The 21,532-nt window shown below is 43.0% G+C and overlaps 1 protein-coding gene across 5 annotated transcripts in view; it reads left to right on the plus strand.

The window, feature by feature from the left end:
• Positions 1–21,532, plus strand: part of EIF4E (eukaryotic translation initiation factor 4E) — a 289,910-nt gene that overhangs the window by 165,146 nt on the left and 103,232 nt on the right. For all 5 annotated transcript variants that reach the window (XM_029597416.1, XM_029597420.1, XM_029597412.1 and 2 more), the window contains one exon: positions 19,579–19,642. In XM_029597416.1, coding sequence (XP_029453276.1) covers positions 19,579–19,642 — 64 coding nt within the window. The remainder of the gene's footprint in view (positions 1–19,578; positions 19,643–21,532) is intronic.

Consider the following 21,532-nt stretch of genomic DNA (forward strand, 5'->3'; position numbering starts at 1 on the left):
TATGCTTTTCTGGATAATGTTTCTTTTTAAAACTTCTCTTTCATGGCTAACTATCTTTCTTTGTATATCTTCTCCAGTACATAAGTGGTGTAATCTAAGAAATTGTGAGTATGGTAGATTACTCACCATGCTTCTATTGTGGCAACTATGGTAATACAAAAATTTGTTGGTGTCAGTGGGTTTTCTGAAAATGTCTGTTGTGAATTTATCTTTATTAGTATGTCAAGAAATGGTACCTCATTTTTTGATGACAATATACTAAATCTCAAGTTTGTCTATTTTGTTAATATAATCAAAAATGTTTTCCAATTCTTTATCACTTCCTCTCTATATCATTAGGATATCATTTATATATCTTCTCCTATACACCCCCTCCCTAAAAACTGCTCACCACACCTCAACCAGAGAATGGGCTTGCTCTATTGCTGGTCCTTCCCTATGGAACACCCTGCCCATGGCCCTCCGTCTAGAACCTAACCTGTCTAAATTTAAAAAAGAGCTCAAAACCTGGCTCTTTACATTAGCATACCCAGACGTTGACCAAACTTAGCTTGCACTCTAACCCCACAGCCCACCCTTTCCCTTCTCCTTTTCTCCTCCTTTCTTCACCCCAAGCAAAGACTCCAAAATAGTGTTTCTCCCCCCTAAGCAATGACGCCTAAATTCTGTTATTAGTTTCCCCTCACCCTCCTTTAAGCCTACGCTACCATTCTCCCCCCCCCCCCCCCCCCCCCACCTCTCCCTGTCACTGCCATCACTGGTCTGGTACCTACCAGCCCACCTGTACATAGTGTCTATTGTTAGGAACATTTGAAGAAAATAAAACTATCAAATTTCTTTCCCTATCCTTCCTACTGCTGTCCTCTCTCCTCTTTTCATTACTGCTCCCCCATTCCCCTCCCTGTTTGTTGTATTTCTCTCTTGTTGTTTTGTTACAGTGTAAACTGGCATGATGTTCCGACAAATGTCAGTATATAAAAATCAACAAATAAATAAGATCACATTTTCCTCTTTAGTTTTCTGTAATTTTTCTTCAAATTTTGCTACATAAAGGTTTGTATTTTTAGTGGATACATCCCAGAATTATATATGGTGCCCGGAGATATAATCTTTATTTTGCTTGAATCAAGGTAATTTTTATATACATATGGTGTTTTTGTTCTTGATTTTACCATGAAACTTGTCAACCTCTCCGCTCATTATTTTTAACTGTATTTTATTTCTTATTAGTGTTCAAATTATTTCATATTGGGTTTTGTTTTATACTTATTGTTTATTTCTACTATTAAAATTTTTTATTCCCAGTGCCCCTGATGCAGCCTTAAAAGGTGAAACTTTGGCCAGAGTCGGGCTGCATAAAATCAATCAATAGACCTTTCCAAGGCTCTGGTCTTGCTTTGTTTATTCACATTCTTGGCTTTTCTTGACTGCTTACCATACTGTTTTGTGGGTCCTTCCTTATCCACAATGAGAATGGGCCGACCCATCCACAGGAAGAGGATATTGGGGATTGACTTACCTTCTTCCACCAAAGATGGGTCGAGATAACGTCTGACAAATGGGTTCTAAACATTATTCTAGAAGGTTATATCAACTATCAACTATATCAACTATCAGAGTACCTTGAAGAAAACTACATTCTTGCACCTTCCCAGTACGGTTTTCGTAAATTGTTAAGCACTGAATCCCTACTTATCTCTCTCACCGACAATATTCTAACTAATATGGATAAAAAACAACCTCACCTCCTTATTCTTTTAGATCTCTCTGCGGCCTTTGACACTGTCAACCATTCATCTTTATTACAAGGTCTGATAGACATAGGCATTAAGGGAACAGTACTCAGCTGGTTCAAGTCCTTCCTGGTTAATAGACAATTCAAGGTAAAGATAAACAACAAAGAATCACACCCGGTCCCAGCAAATCAAGGAGTCCCTCAAGGTTCCTCCCTCTCTCCAACCCTTTTCAACATTTACCTTCTCCCTCTCTGTCGACTTCTTAAAAATCTAAACCTAACACACTACATTTACGCGGATGACATCCAAATACTCATCCCAATCTCAGAATCCCTACACAAAACCTTGATTCACTGGAATAATTGCTTGCAACTAATCAATCATCTTCTATCCAGTCTCAGCCTCATTCTCAACGACAACAAAACAGAGATCTTAATTATCAATCATGACGTTAATAACAATCTAATATACCCAGCTGTCCCACTCAATTCTACCACTCCTACAATTAATCACTCACCATATGTACGTGATTTAGGCGTCATGATAGATAATCAGCTTAACTTCAAAAAATTTATAAGCACCACCACTAAAGACTGTTTCTATAAACTTCTTGTCCTGAGAAAATTGAAACCACTTCTCCACTTCAATGATTTTCGGATGGTTCTACAAGCCATTATACTAACAAAAATTGACTATTGCAACTCGCTCCTTTTTGGCCTACCAACCTCATCCATCAAACCCCTCCAGATGATTCAGAACTCTGCAGCTAGAATCCTTACCAATACGAATAAAAGAGACCACATAACCCCCATACTAAAACTCCTCCACTGGCTGCCTATTAAGCAAAGGATTCTCTATAAAGTATACACAGCAATCCATAAATCTATTTACAACATATCCCCACTCCCCTTAAGCACCCAACTACGTTTTCACTCTTCAACTAGACCTATCAGAGGAGCTTATAAAGGCACACTCTATGTTCCTTCAACGATATCCTTACATCAGAAACGTACCATTTCTTTAGCAGGACCCGTCCAATGGAACATGCTCCCGCCAGACATCCGCCTTGAGATCTGCTTCGCGTCCTTCAAAAAGAAAATTAAAACCTGGCTGTTTAGCCAAGCTTTTCCAGAACTTTGATTATTTTTTACCTCCAGCTATCAAGATTTTCTCACCATCGCAATCCCTTTTGCAGATCACATTTATCTTAGACAATTACGCCTTATTTTATGATTTGATTTCTCAGAGACTTTACAACTTTATCAGTGTTATTATTCGAATCTGTTTTCCATGTTTTCCAAGTTCTATAACCTTGTTATATGTACCGCCTCTTGGCATAATTTTTATGTTTCAATGTAAACTGATGTGATCTGTATTTTAATACAGGAACACCGGTATATAAAAATCTAAAAATAAATAAATAAATAAGGTTACTCTCTGGAGTTCCGCAGCATCCCTCGAGCAAATTTTATGATGTCACCCTGCCACTCCCACTCCAAGAGACTGGCAGTAGAAACCACTCTAACAAGACTACGCCCCAACAAAATACAGGGCTCTATTCCATTTATTTTATCCTTCCCAAAAAGGAAGGATTATTCCGGCCCATCTTGGACCTCAAGAACGTCGTCCGTCATCTGCGGGTTCTACACTTCCGCATGGAAACTCTTCGCTCCGTAATAATGGCAGTACAACCCGGAGAGTTTCTATCCTCCCTGGACCTTTCCGAAGCCTACCTTCACATCCCAGTCCATCAGAATCACCTGCGCTTTGCGATACTGGGTCACCATTACCAGTTCAGAGTGCTACCCTTCGGCCTAGCAACCACCCCCAGAACTTTCACCAAAATTATGGTGGTCGTGGCGGAAACACTGAGGAAAGAAGGGATTCTGGTACACCCTTTCCTGGACGATTGGCTAATCAGGGCAAAGTCTTCCAAAAAGAGCCTGCAGGTGACCAGCAGAGTCAAGAGCCTACTGCAGGAAATCTGTTGGGTCTTGAACACGGGCAAGAGATGTCTGCAGCCCTCTCAATCGCTAGAAAGTACCTGGGGGCCCGTTTCGACACCAAACAGAACATTCTTCCTCCCTCCGCCGAGGAGAAGGAAACTGATGTAACAATTACGACGGTTGATGTCCCATGCCCGCCCCAAAGTATGGGACTATCTTCAAGTCCTCAGCCTCATGGCAACCGTAGGGGTCATCCCGTGGGCAAGGGCCCATGGCGACCGCTCCAGTGTGCATTACTCTCACGATGCAACCCACTGTCCCAGGACTACTCAATTCGCCTCCAACTACCAGCAGAGGTATGTTATCAGCTCCAGTGGTGGCTACAGGAGGACCACCTAAGCAGAAGAGTAAGCCTATCCTCACCGAACTGGATCTTGCTCACAACAGATGCGAGCCTGAGAGGGTGGGGAGCTCACTGTCAGGAATTGACGGCCCAGGGACAATGGAACAAGGAAGAGGAACATAAACTGCCTGGTTTAGACCTCTTAACCACCTGGAAGCTCGAGCAGTCAGACTAGCGGTCCTGCGATTCAGCCATAGACTGAGGCAAAGCAATTGGAGTAATGTCGGACAACTCGATAACAGTTGCTTACATCAACCGTATGGGAGGAACCAAGAGCCAGCAGGTGTCTCTGGAGATAGACCCTCTCATGGCATGGGCGGCCTCCCACATCGGCCTCCACATCGCAGGAAGAGACAATGTCTTAGCAGACTTCCTCAGCAGAGAGAGCCTGGACCCGGGGGAATAGACGCTGTTGACCACAGCCTTCCAACTGATAGTAAATCGATGGGCCTCCCAGCCATGGACCTACTGGCCATCCATCTCAGTGCCCAAATCACCAGGTTCTTCAGCCGCAGATGAGAGCCACAATTCCAAGGAATCGACGCTCTCGTCCAGACTTGGCCAGAGGAAGACTTACTGTATGCCTTCCCCCCCCCCATGGCCACTACTGGGCAAGATAAATCTACTAGTGGCGCCGCTTTGGCCAAGACTGTCATGGTACGCAGACATGCAAAGACTCCTTGCGGGGAACCCTCTGTCTACCTCCACACAGGAACCTTCTCCGGCAGGGCCTGATTCTCCATGAAAATCAGTCTCTCTATTCTCTCTTACGGTCTGGCCCTTGAGAGGACTCGCCTGAAGAAGCGTGGTTACTCAAAAGCCGTGATTGACATCCTGCTTCAAGTGCGTAAGTTCTCCACATCCCTTTCATACATACGGATCTGGAGAGTATTCGAAGTCTGGTGTGAGGATTGCGGAATTCTCCCGCGGACAGCCAAGATCCCCATGGTTCTGGAGTTCCTACAGGACAGTATGAAGAAGGGGTTGTCACTCAACTCCCTCAAGGTCCAAGTAGCCGCACTTCAGAGCAGAAGTGGACGGTATCCAGCTATCAATCCATCCGGACTTGTCCCGCTTCCTGAAAGGGGTCAAACAACTGCGATCACCCCTAAAGTGGTCGGTGCCTCTATGGAATCTCAATCTAGTATTAGACTTCCTAGCTGGGGCTTCCTTCAGACCAACACCAGGTCTGTCACTACACCTCTTAACATTGAAAACGGCATTCCTGGTGGCAATATGTTCAGCTTATCGCACCATTTTGTTTGAGCAGCGAGTAGAACTAAAACACCATTGCGTTTACAGCGGTTTGCTGTTAAAAGTGGCTGATTTAAAACCAGATTTCATAGTCAGTTTTTGCTGATGAATGTTTCTCTAAGTATGATATGAGAGATCCATGTTAATCTGAGCCAAGTCAAGTGGCTCTTAAGCCCCTGAGGCAGCTCGTTGAGCGAAACTCTGCCAGAGTCGGGCAAGATTCAATAAAGTCCATTTTTATACCTATTATACTCCTTGTGTTTGTTGCTATCAGCCATCTTGGATCGGTTGCCGGTTTGTTTTCTTGGACCTACACTAAGGAAAATGAAATCAGGTAAGTAATTTCTCCATTCCTTCATTTGATTGAAATACATTACCACATCCATTCTGGAATGCAGAGAAAGCAATGTAACATTTCCTCCATTCGGTGTATGGCATGGCTGTGAACCAGTGCCATCAGAGAGGATGTCCATGAACAGCTAGCAAACCTCTCATGCCTGGGTGTAAACTCCTCGGAAGAAAAGCTCTGGAAAACTGTCTGAGAGAAGAGACCAAAATATAGCAGTTTGGTATTTTTCTTTCTCCAGAAAGACCTGCTTAATAGAGGCATCCCTACTACACTTACAAAAGGCAGTATTTTCATAGAAGGCATTTTCAATAGTACAGACTACTGCTTGCTCTGCAACAGTTTTCCATGCATCCACTACTCTTTCTTAAAAAAAAAAAAAAAAAAAATTCCTAAGATCATTCCTGAATCTACCCTCCTAGAACCTCCTCTCTGTTGGAAGAGGCTTGCTTCCTGTGCATAGAAACCTTTGAGATATTCAAATGTCTTTTGCATCTCCCCTATCTCACCTTTCCTCTAGGGCAGTGGTTCTCAACCTTTTTTTCGGCCAGGATGCACCTGACAGATGGTTCTTACATGCGTGACACTGAACATGTGACCGGGGCTAAATGTAAACATGCACTCTGCATCCACAGGGACCCCCAGCAATGAGTGCAGAGCAGAACTAGGGCATTACCCTGTATAACTCGCCATACAAAAAAGATATTCTGGTTCTGATGACATCTCAGTAAAAGCAAAACAAATTCCCTTTACTGTCAGGCATAATAGCCTTCTTTTTGAAGAGACAGTAATTTACCACTCATGCATATCCTATTGAGAAAACACAACAAATAAGATTGATACAAATGCCTACATGCTAGTAAAATATCTCACCTCAGTCACACATCCAGAACTGACCTTAAAAAAAATAAATATGGAGACAGAAACTGGAATGGAAAACCAAAAAAGCCACTTTGCATGCAGTGCAAACCTGGAGAAATGGTAAGAGAAATATAGCACCTAACACATAGTCCAAGGATCTGCAATAACGCATACAAACTAACCCACACAAAGTTACATCTGTATTTTGGAACACACTCAAACAGTAACAACCCTGTCTATGAAAAGGCAATACTACAAATATTAAACCAGGCCCTAAACACTAATACACTTCCTGTTAGGAAAACAGAATAAGCCAAGCTGCTATAGAGCACTACACAGAAATAATTGTAAAGCTATACTAAAAATGTTACAAAACAGCTGCTGAACAGAATAACATCCAACAATTAAACTCATAGAAATTATTAAAACATGTCCAGATATCAAGAAAATATTTCAAAACAGACATCGCATAATATTCAATAATTAAAATGGCAGTCAATCAAGAAAAATAAACTTAAAAAGCCACCTTTTACTTACCCTCTCCAGCAACTCTTCTACTCCTTTCCCTTCCAGGCCAATAGCATTCACCAGAAGCTGCGAGGGCTGCTGAAGCTCTGACTTTAGAGTCCTCTTCCCTAGCACCCCCAATTAGACCCCATGTCCAGTCTCTGTCTCACACACACCAGTCATCTTCCTGACCAGTCTGTCTCTCTCAATCTCACATTCTCTTATGTACAAGCTCTGTCACACACATATGCTCTCACCCAGGCCCCTGCTCGCACCCACTCACCCTCTCTCCCCATCTGTCGCCACCAAACCTCATCTTCCTTTGCTGCAGGGATTGGCTCCAGTTCCGCCGTGGCTTTACTTCGGTAGGCCTTGTTTGCCGCCATGGGGATGGGCTGCAGTGGCGGCCTTGCTTTGTTGGGGATTGACACTGCCATTCCTCCCACTCTACCCCCGGTCGCTGCGATGTCCCTTCTTCCTGCCTTACTGGCTAATCAGAGGCTTGCTCCCTTCTTCCTACTCCCACTGGCAGGTAGAAGGGAGGAGGCTTCCGATTGGCCTGCGTGGGGGGCAGGAAGAATGAAGGAGGCTTCCCAGTGGCCCGCAGGGGCTGGAAAAAGGGAGAAGGGAAGTACAACCGGGGCAGTGGGACACTGGGAGCTGCGACACACTGGTGCAAGGAAGGAGGGATTCAGTTTTGTAAGGAACTGGGGAACCTTTTGGGGAAGGGGGAGCCTTTTCCGTAGGGATGGGCTCCACCTTAACCAGGGCGGAACCAGGCTGCTGGCGCTAACCTTTAAAAAGGAGAGAGCAGCTTTTAAACTAGAACAAAGGGGAAAACCGACAGTTGCTCAGCAATGCATGGTTCGGAGGGAGGTATCTTCAAAGATACTAATGAAGCATTAGTTAGGGCATCCTAACAGAGGTTTCACTAATAAGAAAAGTAGTCCAAGTGCCTATAATCAAACTCATCTGAGCTAAAAGATTCCAATTTATCCCTGTCAACTGAAAAGCAGATTAATATAAACTAAAAAACACACTTTGAAATGTTTGTATGCTAATGCCAAAAGTCTTAAGTAGTAAGATGGGAGAGTTAGTGTAAAACAGTGAATGACTCTTAATTGGCATCTGAGACATGGTGGAAAGAAGATAGCCAATGGGATAGTGCTATACCGGGGTACAAATGACAGAGGAGCAACTTGGTGGTGGTGGGGTGGTGCTTTGGGGATGGCATAGAATCCAACAGGATAAAGATCCTGCATGAAACTAAATGTACAATTGAATCTTTATGGGTAGAAATCCCTTGTGTTGGGGAAGAGAATAGTGATAGGAGTATACTACCGTCCACCTGGCCAAAATGGTGAGACGGTTAGTGAAATGCTAAGAGAAATTAGGGAAGCTAACCAAACTGGTAGTGCAATAATGGGAGATTTCAATTACCCCAATATTGACTGGATAAGTAAAACAGGGCATGCTAGAGTTTCTGGATGGAATAATTCAGTTTTATGGAGCAATTGGTACAGGAACCAACGTGAGAGGGAGCAATTTTAAATCTGATTCTTAGTGGAACGCAGGATTTGGTGAGAGGGTAATGGTGGTGGGGCCGCTTGGCAATAATGACCATAATATGATAACATTTGAATTGACTGGAAGGGAAATAGTAATTAAATCCACGGCTCTCGTGCTAAACTTTCAAAAGGGAAACTTTGATAAAATGAGAATAAGTTAGAAAAAAACTGAAAGGTGCAGCTACAAAGGTAAAAAGTGTGCAATAGGTATGGACATTGTTTAAAAAAGAAAAGCATCCTTGAAGCACTGACCAGATGTATTCCACGCATTAAAGGTGGAAGGAAGGCAAAATGAGTACTGGCATGGTTAAAAAGTGAGGTGAAAGCCTATTTTAGCCAAAAGATCTTCATTCAAAAATTGGATGAAGGTTCCATCAGAAGAAAACAGGATTAAGTATAAGCATTGGCAAGTTAAATGTAAGCAGTTAAGACAGGCTAAGAGAATTTGAAAAGAAGTTGGCCCTAGAGGCAAAAACAATTTTTTTTTAAATATATCCAAAGCAGAGAGCCTGTGAGGGAGTCTATTGGACCATTGGATGATCAAGGGGGTTAAAAGGGCACTTGAAGAAAAGGCCATTGCGGAAAGGTTAAATGATTTCTTTGCTTCGGTGTTTACTGAAGAGGGTGTTGGGGAGATACCTGTTCCAGGTAAGGCTTTCAAGGGTGGTGTTTCAGAGCAACTGAACTAAATCACGGTGAACTTGGAAGATGTGGTAGGCCAGATTGACAAACTGAAGAGTAGTAAATCACCTGGACAGGATGGTATACACCAGGGTTCTGAAAGAACTAAAAAATGAAATGTCAGACCTATTTCAATTTGTAATCTGTCATTAAAATCATCTGTACCTGAAGATTGGAAGATGGCCAATGTAACCCCCCCCCCCCCTATATTTAAAAAGGGATCCAGGGGTGATCCAGGAAAGTATAGACCGGTGAGCCTGACTTCAGTCCTGGGGAAAATCGTGGAAAATGCTATAAAGAATAAAATCACAAAACATTTAGATAGACATGGTTTGGGACACAGCCAACATGTATTTACCCAAGGGAAGTCTTGTGCCTCAAATCTACATTTATTTTTTTTTTGAAGGGGTGTATAAAAATATGGACAAAGGAGAACCAATAGATATGGTGCATTTGGATTTTCAGAAGGCATTCAACAAATTCCCACATGAGAGGCTTCTAAGAACACTAAAAAGTCATGGAAAAGGAGGCGATGTCCTTTTGTGGATTGCAAGTTGGTTAAAAGACAGGAAACAGTAGGATTAAATGGTCAGTTTTCACATTGAAAAAAGGTAAACTGTGGAGTGCCTCAGATCTGTACTTGGACCAGTGCTTTATAATATATTTATAAATGATCTGGAAAGGGGTAAGACGAGTGAGGTGATCAAATTTGCGGATGACATTAAATTGTGCAGAGTAGTTAAATCTCAAGCAGTTTGTGACGAATTGCAGGAGGACCTTGCAGACCTGGAAGATTGGGCTTCCAAAAGGCAGACAAAATTTTAACATGGGCAAGTGCAAAGTGATGCATATATGGAAAAATCACATTTGCTGTAGTTACAGAATGTTATGATCTATCTTAGGAGTCACCACCCAGGAAAGAGATTGAGGCATCATAGTGGATAATACATTGAAATTGGCTCAGTGTGCTGTGGTGATCAAAAAAGCAAGCAATGTTAGGAATTAGGAAGGGAATGGCAAATAGAGGATGTCATAATGCCTCTCTATATTGCTCCATGGTGAGACTGCACCTTGAATATTGTGTGTGGTTCTCGTCACCACATCTCAAAGGATATAGCTATACTGGAGAAAATGCAGAGAAGGGTGACCAAAATAAGTGGCATGGAATGGCTGCCCTGTGAGAGAGGCTGAAGAAGTTCAAACTCTTCAGTTTGAAGAAGACACTGAGGGGGATATGATCGAAGTCTTCAAAATCATGAAAGGACTTGAACAAGTTAATGTAAATCTGTTATTTACTCTTAGATAATAGGACCAGGGGGAATGCCATGAAATTAGCAAGTAGCTCATTTAAACAAATTGAAGAAAATTATTTTTCCCTCAGTGCATAGTTAAGCTCTGGAATTCATTGCCAGAAGATGTGGTTACAGCAGTTAGTGTAACTGGGTTTAAAAAAGGTTTGGATGAGTTCCTAGAGGATAAATCCATAAACTATTACAGTAATTAATAAGCAATAGTAGCTTGTGATTTATCTAATGTTTAGGTACTTGCCAGGTAATTGTGACTTGAATTGACCACTGTTGGAAACAGGATGCTGGGCTTGCTGGACCCTTGGTCTGACCCAGTATGGCATATCTTATGTTATATTCTTCGCAAAGCTACATGTAAATGATGGGAAATAAACCTTCCATACTCCTGGATTATAAAAGTGCCTTAACCTATTACAAGCAATGTACTCGACATCTTGGCTTTTGTTCTCATATGACCCTAACTGCTTTGGATATTGTGGTTATCCAACTGGAAAGCTGGGTTTTTCAAATATTGCTGATTGTCTCAGCAAACTCAAGTATAGTCTCTGCAGAAATCCATGGCAACCAAGCTGTTTGGCTTATGGGATCTACCTACAGTGGACCTTTTTTCATCGCAGCAAAATAAGCTAAATCAATTTTGCTTCATTCTGCCAAGCGACCTGAGGCTTGCACAGGATGCTTTACTTCTCGACTGGGGCCAAAACCTCATGTATGCTTGTCCACCAATACTTCTTTCCAAAACAGTGCAAAAGTTGCTTCTGTGTCGTGCCAGGCTAATACATATAGCACTGTTGTGGCCCAGACAAGTTTTGTATGTGTATCTCAAAACTATCCAGCAGTCTTTCCATGCCATTAGGGTCAGACCCTGCTCTTCTAATTCAGATTTGTCTGACAGGACTTTCCTCTGGAGAATCCATGCTGTCTCTGGTCCAGCAATTCTTCTGACTGTAGATAGTTCACTATTCTTTCTTTCAGCAGTGACTCCATTACTTACCCACTACCGAGGTGAGGCTAATCAGCCTGTAGTTTCCACCCCTCTCTCTGCTCCCACTCTTGTGAAGCGGGACCACTGCCGCTCTTCTCCACATCACTCGGCACCACTCCCATTTCTAGGGATCTATTGAACAGGTTACGCAGCGGACCCGCCAGCACATCACTGAGCTCCCTCAGTATCCTGGGATGAACCTCATCAGGCCCCATGGCTTTGTACACTTTCAGTTTTCCTATCTCTTCTCATACATTATCTTCTGTAAACTGAGTTTCATCAACTCCACTTCCCTCCAGTTTCTTGTTAACTAGCAACGGTCCTCCTCCAGGGTCCTGTTTAGTGAACACCAAACTGAAGTAGTCATTTAATATTTCTGCCATTTGTCTCTCTCCACACATTGATCCTGTTCACCTTTCAATTTCACTATACCACTTTGGACTTTTCTCCTTTCTCTGATGTTAACTTGAGATAACAAAAGGTATTTTTGTCCTTGATTCTTTTTAATACTTCAGTTCTAAGGCTATCATTTTTGAGAATTTCAAAATTGATATTGTATGTTTTAAAAGTATATTTTTCTTTTAATTGTAAAAGTTGTAAACTGCATCATAGTGGATAACACATTGAAATCGTCGGTTCAGTGTGCTGCGGCAGTCAAAAAAGCAAACAGAATGTTGGGAATTATTAGGGAATGGTGAATAAAACGGAAAATATCATAATGCCTCTGTATCGCTCCATGGTGAGACCGCACCTTGAATACTGTGTACAATTCTGGTCGCCGCATCTCAAAAGAGATAATTCCGATGGAGAAGGTACAGAGAAGGGCTACCAAAATAAGGGGAATGGAACAGCTCCCCTATGAGGAAAGACTAAAGAGGTTAGGACTTTTCAGCTTGGAGAAGAGACAGCTGAGGGGGGAGATATGATAGAGATGTTTAAAATCACGAGAGGTCTAGAACGGGTAGATGTGAATCAGTTATTTACTCTTTCAGATAATAGACTAGGGGGCACTCCATGAAGTTAGCATGGGGCACATTTAAAACTAATCGGAGAAAGTTCTTTTTTACTCAACGCACAATTAAACTCTGGAATTTGTTACCAGAGGATGTGCTTAGTGCAGTTAGTATAGCTGTGTTTAAAAAAGGATTGGATAAGTTCTTGGAAGAGAAGTCCATTACCTGCTATTAAGTTCACTTAGAGAATAGCCACTGCCGTTAGCAATGGTAACATGGAATAGACTTAGTTTTTGGGTCCTTGCCAGGTTCTTATGGCCTGGATTGGCCATTGTTGGAAACAGGATGCTGGGCTTGATGGACCCTTGGTCTGACCCAGTATGGCATGTTCTTATGTTCATTGTTTAGAGTTTGTGGCATATAAAATAACTTAGAAAATGTATATTTGATCATAAAATGTTACAAAACTCTTAAGCATGTATTTCCAGCTGTTTTGTAGTGCTAAATATATATTAATTTCAAATGAGTCTTTTATAATTGAATGCATGCTGCATTCTTCCAGAATGTACTTGCCAGGTACTCATCTCCTCCCTCCTCTTCAGCCCCAATTTGTTGTGAGGGGAGGGCTGGCAGGAGTACGTGGTAGTTAGTCTTTCCTGGCAAGTGTGCACAGTCCAACTCCCTCTTTAATATCATAAAAGTATCCCCTTGGCCCCTCCCCATCCCTGCCTGGCAGTCCTTTCTCTTACTTGGGGCCTTTTTCAATTTTTATTTTTTGAAATTTTTCTGGGAATTTGGCAGGATTTATTATGACAGAACAAAAACAAGAAAGAATTGTTGGGAAAGTGACTCATATTTTTTCTAGGTAAATTATTTTGGTGGACAGAAGCCAGGGCAATAAATATTGAGCAGATTTTCCCACTCATAAGCATCCCTACCTCTACCCCATCCTGCCTAGCATGTCCTCTCTCTCCCCATGCCCTTGAGAAATCTCCCTCTTCCCTGCCCCCCCCCCCCCCAAACAATGCAACAATATCTTAACTAATGGAGGCTCCAGGCTTCTCCTCTCTCCTTCACCATGCTTTGGGGGGGGGGGAGGGGGGCAATGTAATAAGCTGTGCTAAAGCTGCTGAGGGTTTTTGCATATATTTGTGCGAGTTTTTGTGTGCGTTAGGGATGTGCATTCGTTTTGAATGAATGCCCAGTCTGCAACGTATAGGTCCCTATTCGTTGCATTCGTGAGGTTCCGAAACATATGGTGAACCTCCATGAATGCAACGTATCACTAACTAATAACCCCCCCCCCCCCCCCCCCCCCCCCCCCCCCCCAAGACTTGCCAAAAGTCCCTGGTGGTCCAGCGGGGTCCTGGAGCGATCTCCTGCACTCAGGCCGTCTGCTCTAGTATTCAAAATGGTGCCGATAGTCTTTGCCCTTACTATGTCACAGAGGCTACCGGTGCCATTGGTCGGACCCTGTCACATGGTATGGTGGTTTTTCTACACGGGCTTTTTAGCATCTGTGTCAGGGTAAGAGTCAAGTTAAAGCGAGTGTCTAGAGGAGGCCGGTTTACTCCATTGCTGGCATTAGTGTGGTTGTGTCCATGCAGATCTGGGGTAATGGTGGATTACCGAATTGTAAGGTACTTTATCGGTTGGCTGAAAAAATCTCTGCTGCATTTCCCATACTTACTGGCATCTGCCACATGATCAGAGACCTAACATGAAGGTGTTAGACATTTGCTCTACCCACCTTCAGTCCCACTCCTGGATCACTAATTTCTTCACTATTTTATGAAAGGGAAAGATTTTTACCCCATGAATCACTTGTGGATTACTACATTAATGCAGTTTTCAGTGCAGGTTTCTGCTCTGTTTTACATAGGGCCTTGACCATGCAAGCTTTTGCGCGTGTATTTTTGCATGGATTTTCTGTGCACATCTCATTTGCATACCCATCCTTTTTATTACATCCTGTGGAGGCACCTGCTTTTGCTGTGCCTGCTAAAAAATACAAGTGCCGACAACTAGTACAGGTTCCACTGCAGGGCTTACTACACTAACCCTTTACTGAGGTTCCCACGCTCTGCAGCATTGCACTTCTGCATTTGTGTAGGGCCAGGGAGCCTGCCAGAAAGTGCTTCTGATATGCATGGCCTGTTTCAGATGCTGCATTGGCAGCAGCAGGCACCTTGGCTGCCTAGGGCAGAGAGGGAGTGGGGACTTGAAATGCCATTTCAGCAGGATTGGTGGGGGTATGCGATCATTTTTGGGGGAGGGGCAGGACTTGAAATGCTGCAGGTACTTTGACCTATACTGGCTTCCAGCAGTGGAGGCCTTGAGACACTGCATCTGCAGCTCTTTAATCAACCTAAAAATTAGTGAAAATCACTTTAGATTCACTTTAGGGAAAAATCTGGGAATTTGAGTGAAAATTGGTTTAAATGGAAAATTAAGCACCCTACTCTTACTGTATTTACTCCTCTTCTCCCTTCCCCCAGGTCTTGACTGGGGCAGATGCCACAGTTTCCTGCTCAAGCCCACCAGCCATGCAAATCCATTAAGTGGATATTTGAAATCCTGCTCCTTAGTGTTTTGTTAATATAATACTTAACTGTACTTCACCTCATTAAACAGCATTTGAGAGCAGTTACAATTGCATTTTTATTTTAGAGTGTGACTGACACATGATTAGGAAGATTTCTTGCTCTCCTGTGTATTTGGGATATTTTCATGTCAGCACATCTAAAAGCCTCTGCATTCAGATATTAAAACCCAAGGATTTAAGCATTGAAAAATTCTGCTGACACTAAAGATGTTCTTTACTATGTACTAATATGGTTTTTAGATCTGGAATCTTTTTAGAAACTATACGATAAAAATTGTGGCTTATTTTAAAGCAGGTATCTGATAATGACTTGTTTCAGTTTTTCATTCTGTTTTTCTATGATGTTATGGGCATATTTGCTTTAGAAATGGTTCTAATTCAGTGAGCCAGTCATCAAAATGGCATTCATTCAATCATTTAACATTAGGTATAAGTTGTAAGTATTAGCATAAGCATAAAAAGTCCATTATTACACCCAGCAGCATATGACCAATATTTATCAAAAAGCTTTCATGGGTCATCAATAATCATAGGTCTTAGAGCACAGCAGCTTGGAACATTTTTTATGTATACCGTATTTTTCGCTCCATAAGACGCACTTTTTTTCCCCCAAAAGTGGGGGGAAAATGTATGTGCGTCTTATGGAGCGAATATAAAAAAAAACAAACAAAAATCTAACAACCCCCCCCCCTCCTGACTCCCCCAGGACCTGCCGACTTAATTTACTGCAACCCCCCACCCTCCTGACCCCCCCCCCAAGACCTGCCAAACGTCCCTGGTGGTCCAGCGGGGGTCCAGGAGCGGTCCAGGAACGATCTCCTGGGCTTTAGCCGTCGGCTGCCAGTAAACAAAATGGTGCCGACGGCCCTTTGCTCTCACTATGTCACTGGGACCGACCAATAGCAGCGGTCGGTCCCAGTGACATAGTGAGGGCAAAGGGCTGTCGGCGCCATTTTGATTACTGGCAGCCGACGGCCCACGCCCAAGAGATCGTTCCCGGACCGCTCCTGGACCCCCGCTGGACCACCAGGGACGTTTGGCAGGTCTTGGGGGGGGGTCAGGAGGGTGGGGGTTGTTAATTTAAAGGGTTGGGATGGGGTTTTTTTGGGGATGGGTTCCCAGAGAAAGAAACGTTTTCTGATCTGGGGAGTGGACCGAAATGGCCCTCCCCAGACCCGAAAACAAAATGGGGAGAAAAAAAAAGCTATGCACTCCCCTAATTTGCTCCATAAGACGCCCAGACACAGAGCCGGTTTAGCACAATTTTTTTTTTTTTTTATTTTCCCCCTCTGAATCTTAGGTGCGTCTTATGGTCAGGTGCGTCTTATGGAGCGAAAAATACGGTAATTTTTTCTTCTGCATATAAAACATCTGGCAAATCAAAATAAATCACTTCCTTCTTGTATTTTTCTTCCTTATCCTGGATTGTGAGGGTCAAGTGTCTTGCAGCAGCACTCAGCAGAAACCCGACATAATGTGTCAAATGTATTCTGCATCAGGGGCGTCTAATGCTCGATGACATGCATTTTTCTTAACTCATTAAATGGTATCACGTGTTTTTCTGCATGCATGTAGCTATGACACTTGAGCCTCACAATCAAGGATAAGGAAGAAAAATACTACAAGAAGGAAGTGATTTTTTATTTGCCTGATGATTTATGGTCAAAAAAATTTTTAGCGAAGAAAAGGGAAAGCTAAATTGATATAAAGATATTTTGCTCACTTGAAAGACCTAATTTTTAATTTTTGTATTTTTTTATATTTTTTATTTTTATTGGTTTTAATTAATGTTTTTAATTAAATATTGATTGAAGACGACATGAAAAAATGTGCATTGCTTAACAGAACACAACTGAAGTGGAAGTAAACTGCATCAGCAAGCCTGACTGCATCTCTTTGAGATATATAAAGAGCGCCCGGTCTTCTCAATCATTTGCAGTTACTCTCGGATGTTACACAGCTTTGACATTAAGTTCAACAGACTCTCATACAAAGTTGAGTGGAACTCAAACCCAAGTAAATTTTTTACATGGGTTGTCAAAACGGATTTCCTAGAGATTTTAAAAGTTAAACAGGCACCGCCAAATTACCCAACCTTCTATAAGGGGTGCAGAAATCTCGTATAAGTCAAAGTTAAGGTTATGATGAACGTCACCTCAATATATTTTGCCTCCATCAACTTCACATTGCACTTACGATCGACAACCACCTGCCTCTCTGTGGGTGTAATATATATGATCCAATGTCCCTGTTTGAAAATATATGTGGGTAAAACGAAGCGTTCTCTAAAAACCCGCCTCATCGAGCACCGCTCTTGTTTAACACACGGTCGAGTCACCGCTCCCTTGGTGACTCATTGTCAGGATTTGTCTCATACATTTGAGTTACGGGCCTGTGTTTTGGAGCAAATTACTCCATCATGGCGGGGAGGTGATTTCAATCGCCTACTTCTTCAATCTGAACAGCGTTGGATACACCGTTTACATACCCTACAGCCGCAAGGACTGAATGCTAATTCAGATTTACAGGTGTTCCTCTGACTGATTTCCAAATCAGTACGTCATGACGTCACTAAAACCCCATTGGATGCGCTAGCATCCGTTTGGTCTGTTAAAATTGGCGCTGAATTCATTGAGTGCTGTCTGTCTTCATGTATCTACGTGGGAGACCAGTGGGTCCCGAGTAAGGAAATCTAACCTTTGCTCCGTTGAAAGATAAGTACATGAGAGATTTTCTGAAACTGATCATGTGTTTTTACTTCTTTATATTAGTGATGCGAAGTGACTGAAGACGCAATATAGAAGATTCTAACAGCATTAGCTGTAAATAGAAAAGTTCAACTACAACAGTTGCATTGTTCTGACAAGACGGAATTGTGTGAATTTTCCCCAATATAAACATTGTGTTATCTCAGGCTCCTGATGAAGCTGTTCACAGTGAAACTCCGGCCGCAGTAGAGCCGTGGTTTAAGTATGCCACTCCGTCTTTTTCTGTAATGAAGTTGCTGCATCTTTAGGATTACAGTAAGCCGGTTTCTAAACACTCAGACTTTGACTTATACGAGATTTCTGCACCCCTTATAGAAGGTTGGGTAATTTGGCGGTGCCTGTTTAACTTTTAAAATCTCTAGGAAATCCGTTTTGACTCCTTTACTAAAGTTTTGACAACCCATGCAAAAAATTTACTTGGGTTTGAGTTCCACTCAACTTTGTATGAGAGTCTGTTGAACTTAATGTCAAAGCTGTGTAACATCCGAGAGTAACTGCAAATGATTGAGAAGACCGGGCGCTCTTTATATATCTCAGAGACGCCGTCAGGCTTGCTGATGCAGTTTACTTCCACTTCAGTTGTGTTCTGTTAAGCAATGCACATTTTTTCATGTCGTCTTCAATCAATATTTAATTAAAAACATTAAAACCAATAAAAATAAAAAATAATATAAGAAATACAAAAATTAAAAATTAGGTCTTTCAAATGAGCAAAATATCTTTATATCAATTTAGCTTTCCCTTTTCTTCGCTGATTGTTCCTTGGGTTTGCTTAGCTCTTTTGTTTTTTCCAAAAAAATTTTTAAACACAAATGTTACAAGTTGCTGTGTTCTAATACCTATGATTATTGATGACCCATGTAAGCTTTTTGACAAATATTGGTCTAAATGCTGCCAGGTGTTATGGACTTTTTATGCTTATGCTTATGCTGATGCTTACAACTTATACCTAATGTTAAATGATTGAATGAACGCCATTTTGTTGATTGGATCTAGTTCTGAGCATCTCACATTGGACTTTTTTTTTTTGTGGTTATTTTCTAATTCATTGATACCAAGACTCGTGGATCAGAAGTCCATAATAAAAGAATGAAAAACTTAATCTAAATGCATGTATCTGATCTGCTTTATTTTCAGAAAGAAGATGCTAAACCAAAACAATCATAATAGGTTAATAGTCCTCTTTGTGTTCTTTTGTCTAAAATATTTGCCTTTAAAATTTCCTTATTTTTCAAGTATTTAGTTTGTTGCATGTAACTGGCATGAAAGGTTTTCAAAAAGTACACAAGTCCCTTTCCACCTGATTTCCCCCCCCCCCCCCCCCCCCTTGTGTATTAAGATAAATACTACCCTCAGGGGAACAGTTCCTATTTGCATGGATATATGCGAGCTGTGACCACTTCATTTGTATGCAAAATAAACCTAAAAACTTGAACTTGGTAGTAAGAGCAAACATTTGCCAACTGGTTCCATGCCTCAAGCTAAATAAAATCTCTAGGACTCTTAAGCTTGGTGAAGTTATTAGCATGTAACATACACACACAGGATAATGCTAATCTTTGCATATAGACTATAGGTATTCCTTTTATAAACATATGTATATATGGTTTTATAATTTTTGCTTATGAGTTTTCCTTTCCCTCCTTTGTTTCAAATAGTTTATACAATCATATCCAGCTGTCTAGTAATTTAATGTCTGGCTGCGACTACTCACTGTTCAAGGTAGGCTTATTCTGTTTGATATTTGTCTTGATTTTTAATGAAAGTAATGAGCAAACTTTGTGTAAATCCAAGAACTTTATTTCTGGAAGTTCATATTGATTGCTTTTTTATTTCTCAATTTGTTTCTGTGAGAAAGAGGTAAGTATTTGAGCAGTTAAATTGTTCAAAGGCCCCGTGCATTCTCTCTGCCTTATTATATTGCATGTACCCAGACAGCATACTTCTCTTAGGACAAGCAGGATGGTAGTCCTCACATGTGGGTGACCTCTTCGGATGGAGCCCGGCACAGAAAACTTTAAAGTTTCTAGAAGCTTTGACCAGCACAATGAGCATGCCCAGTCTGCTGCTATCTGCACGTCCACGCGAGGTCCCCCTTCAGTCTCATCTTTTCCACGGTGCAGTTGCCTTGTGGTTCATGGAGCTCTCAATTTTTCTTTTTTTTTCCTCAATATTTTTCGAGTTTCAGATTTCCTTGTTGGGTCTCCCTTCGCGGTTGGTGCCTCCTCGGTGTGGTAGGTTATTTTCTTACCTTTTTCCAACTTTGGGGTCTATTCCCCAACTTTTTGCCACTCTGTGACTGCTGGTCATCGACCGTATGCCGGGTGTTTTTTTCATGGTGTCGACCAGTTTTTGTCTGTGCCCAGAGACCATGTCTATCATGGATCCTCAGGAGGTTTGTATCCTCTGCCTGGGGGCCTTGCACACTGTCCGTGGATGGAGTCTGTGTGACCAGGTGACACCCCCCCCCCCCCCCCCCCCAAGAGCGTCTGGTGCTCCTCAATAAGATACAGAAACTTTTCAGGGCCCTGAAGTTTATTCTCCTGCATCAGTTCCATCTTCGCCAAGAGGTCGCAGGGAGCCCCTTGACATGCTCCCCCTGGCTGTTCCTCTCACTAGTTCTTCCAGGAATCGCAGGGACGGTGATAATCCTCTGATTTACCCGCTGTCTCTGACATCGGGATCTGCTTCCTCAACATTAGGGAAAGACTGGACCGAGCGCAGAGAGATCCCGCAAGCATAGACACCTGTCGCCATTGACGCACAGCTCCAGTTATGGAGTGGCACTGGCGGCCACCACTGGCCATCAGAGACCTCATCCTCCAATGCTCTCTGTAGTCCTAGGCGTTCCCCACAGACACCGGTGCCAGGCACCGTGCCACCGCAGAGACCCAAGGAAGAGCTGGTGACTCCTTGTCCCACATCCTCAGTCCTGGCCCCTCCAGACTTTCAGGAGTTGGACTGCAGGGTGCAGTTAGAGATGCTTAAGGCTCTCCAGAGCATTGAGCTACCTGTGCCACTGGGCCCCCCCCCCCCCCCCCCCCCCATACCAGTGCCTGAGCCTTCGCCATTAATGCTAGCACCCCTGATGGAGCATCTGGGCGTCGTCCTGGGCAGCCTTCAGACGCAGCCGGTGCCCAAGGCTTGCTCTGTTCCCCCGCGGCCACTGATACCCTCCACCAGAGCAATCCCAATCCTCGGGTCCTCCAAGCAGGAAGATAATGGCTGGTACCGTGTTTCCTAGACATCGGTTCCCCGAGCCCTTCCGGCCTCCAGTCCCCTCAGTGCCAGGGTAGCTGTAGATTCCTGCTGTGCTCTCAAGGCCTCCAAAGCCCTGAGTCCAGGGCTGATGCCCTTCATGGAGCTCACCCACGGCACGCTTGTCCCAGTGAGGAGGAAGGGCCTTATGACCCTTGGGGTGATGACTCCATGGAGTCGTTCTACAACTATTTGGATGACCCCCTCACGGAGGAATGGTGCTGGTCACCCCCCCCCCCCCCCCCCAAGGGGATTTGTCAGGGCCATGCCTGAGGCCATCCCCTTTCAACTGCTCACAGGATGCGCATCATAAGATACTGGAGGTTCTCCAGTTTGACGCTCCTAAGGAGATCA

This window comes from Rhinatrema bivittatum, chromosome 1 (assembly GCF_901001135.1).
Source record: "Rhinatrema bivittatum chromosome 1, aRhiBiv1.1, whole genome shotgun sequence".
In the NCBI taxonomy this organism is placed as follows: Eukaryota; Metazoa; Chordata; class Amphibia; order Gymnophiona; family Rhinatrematidae; genus Rhinatrema; species Rhinatrema bivittatum.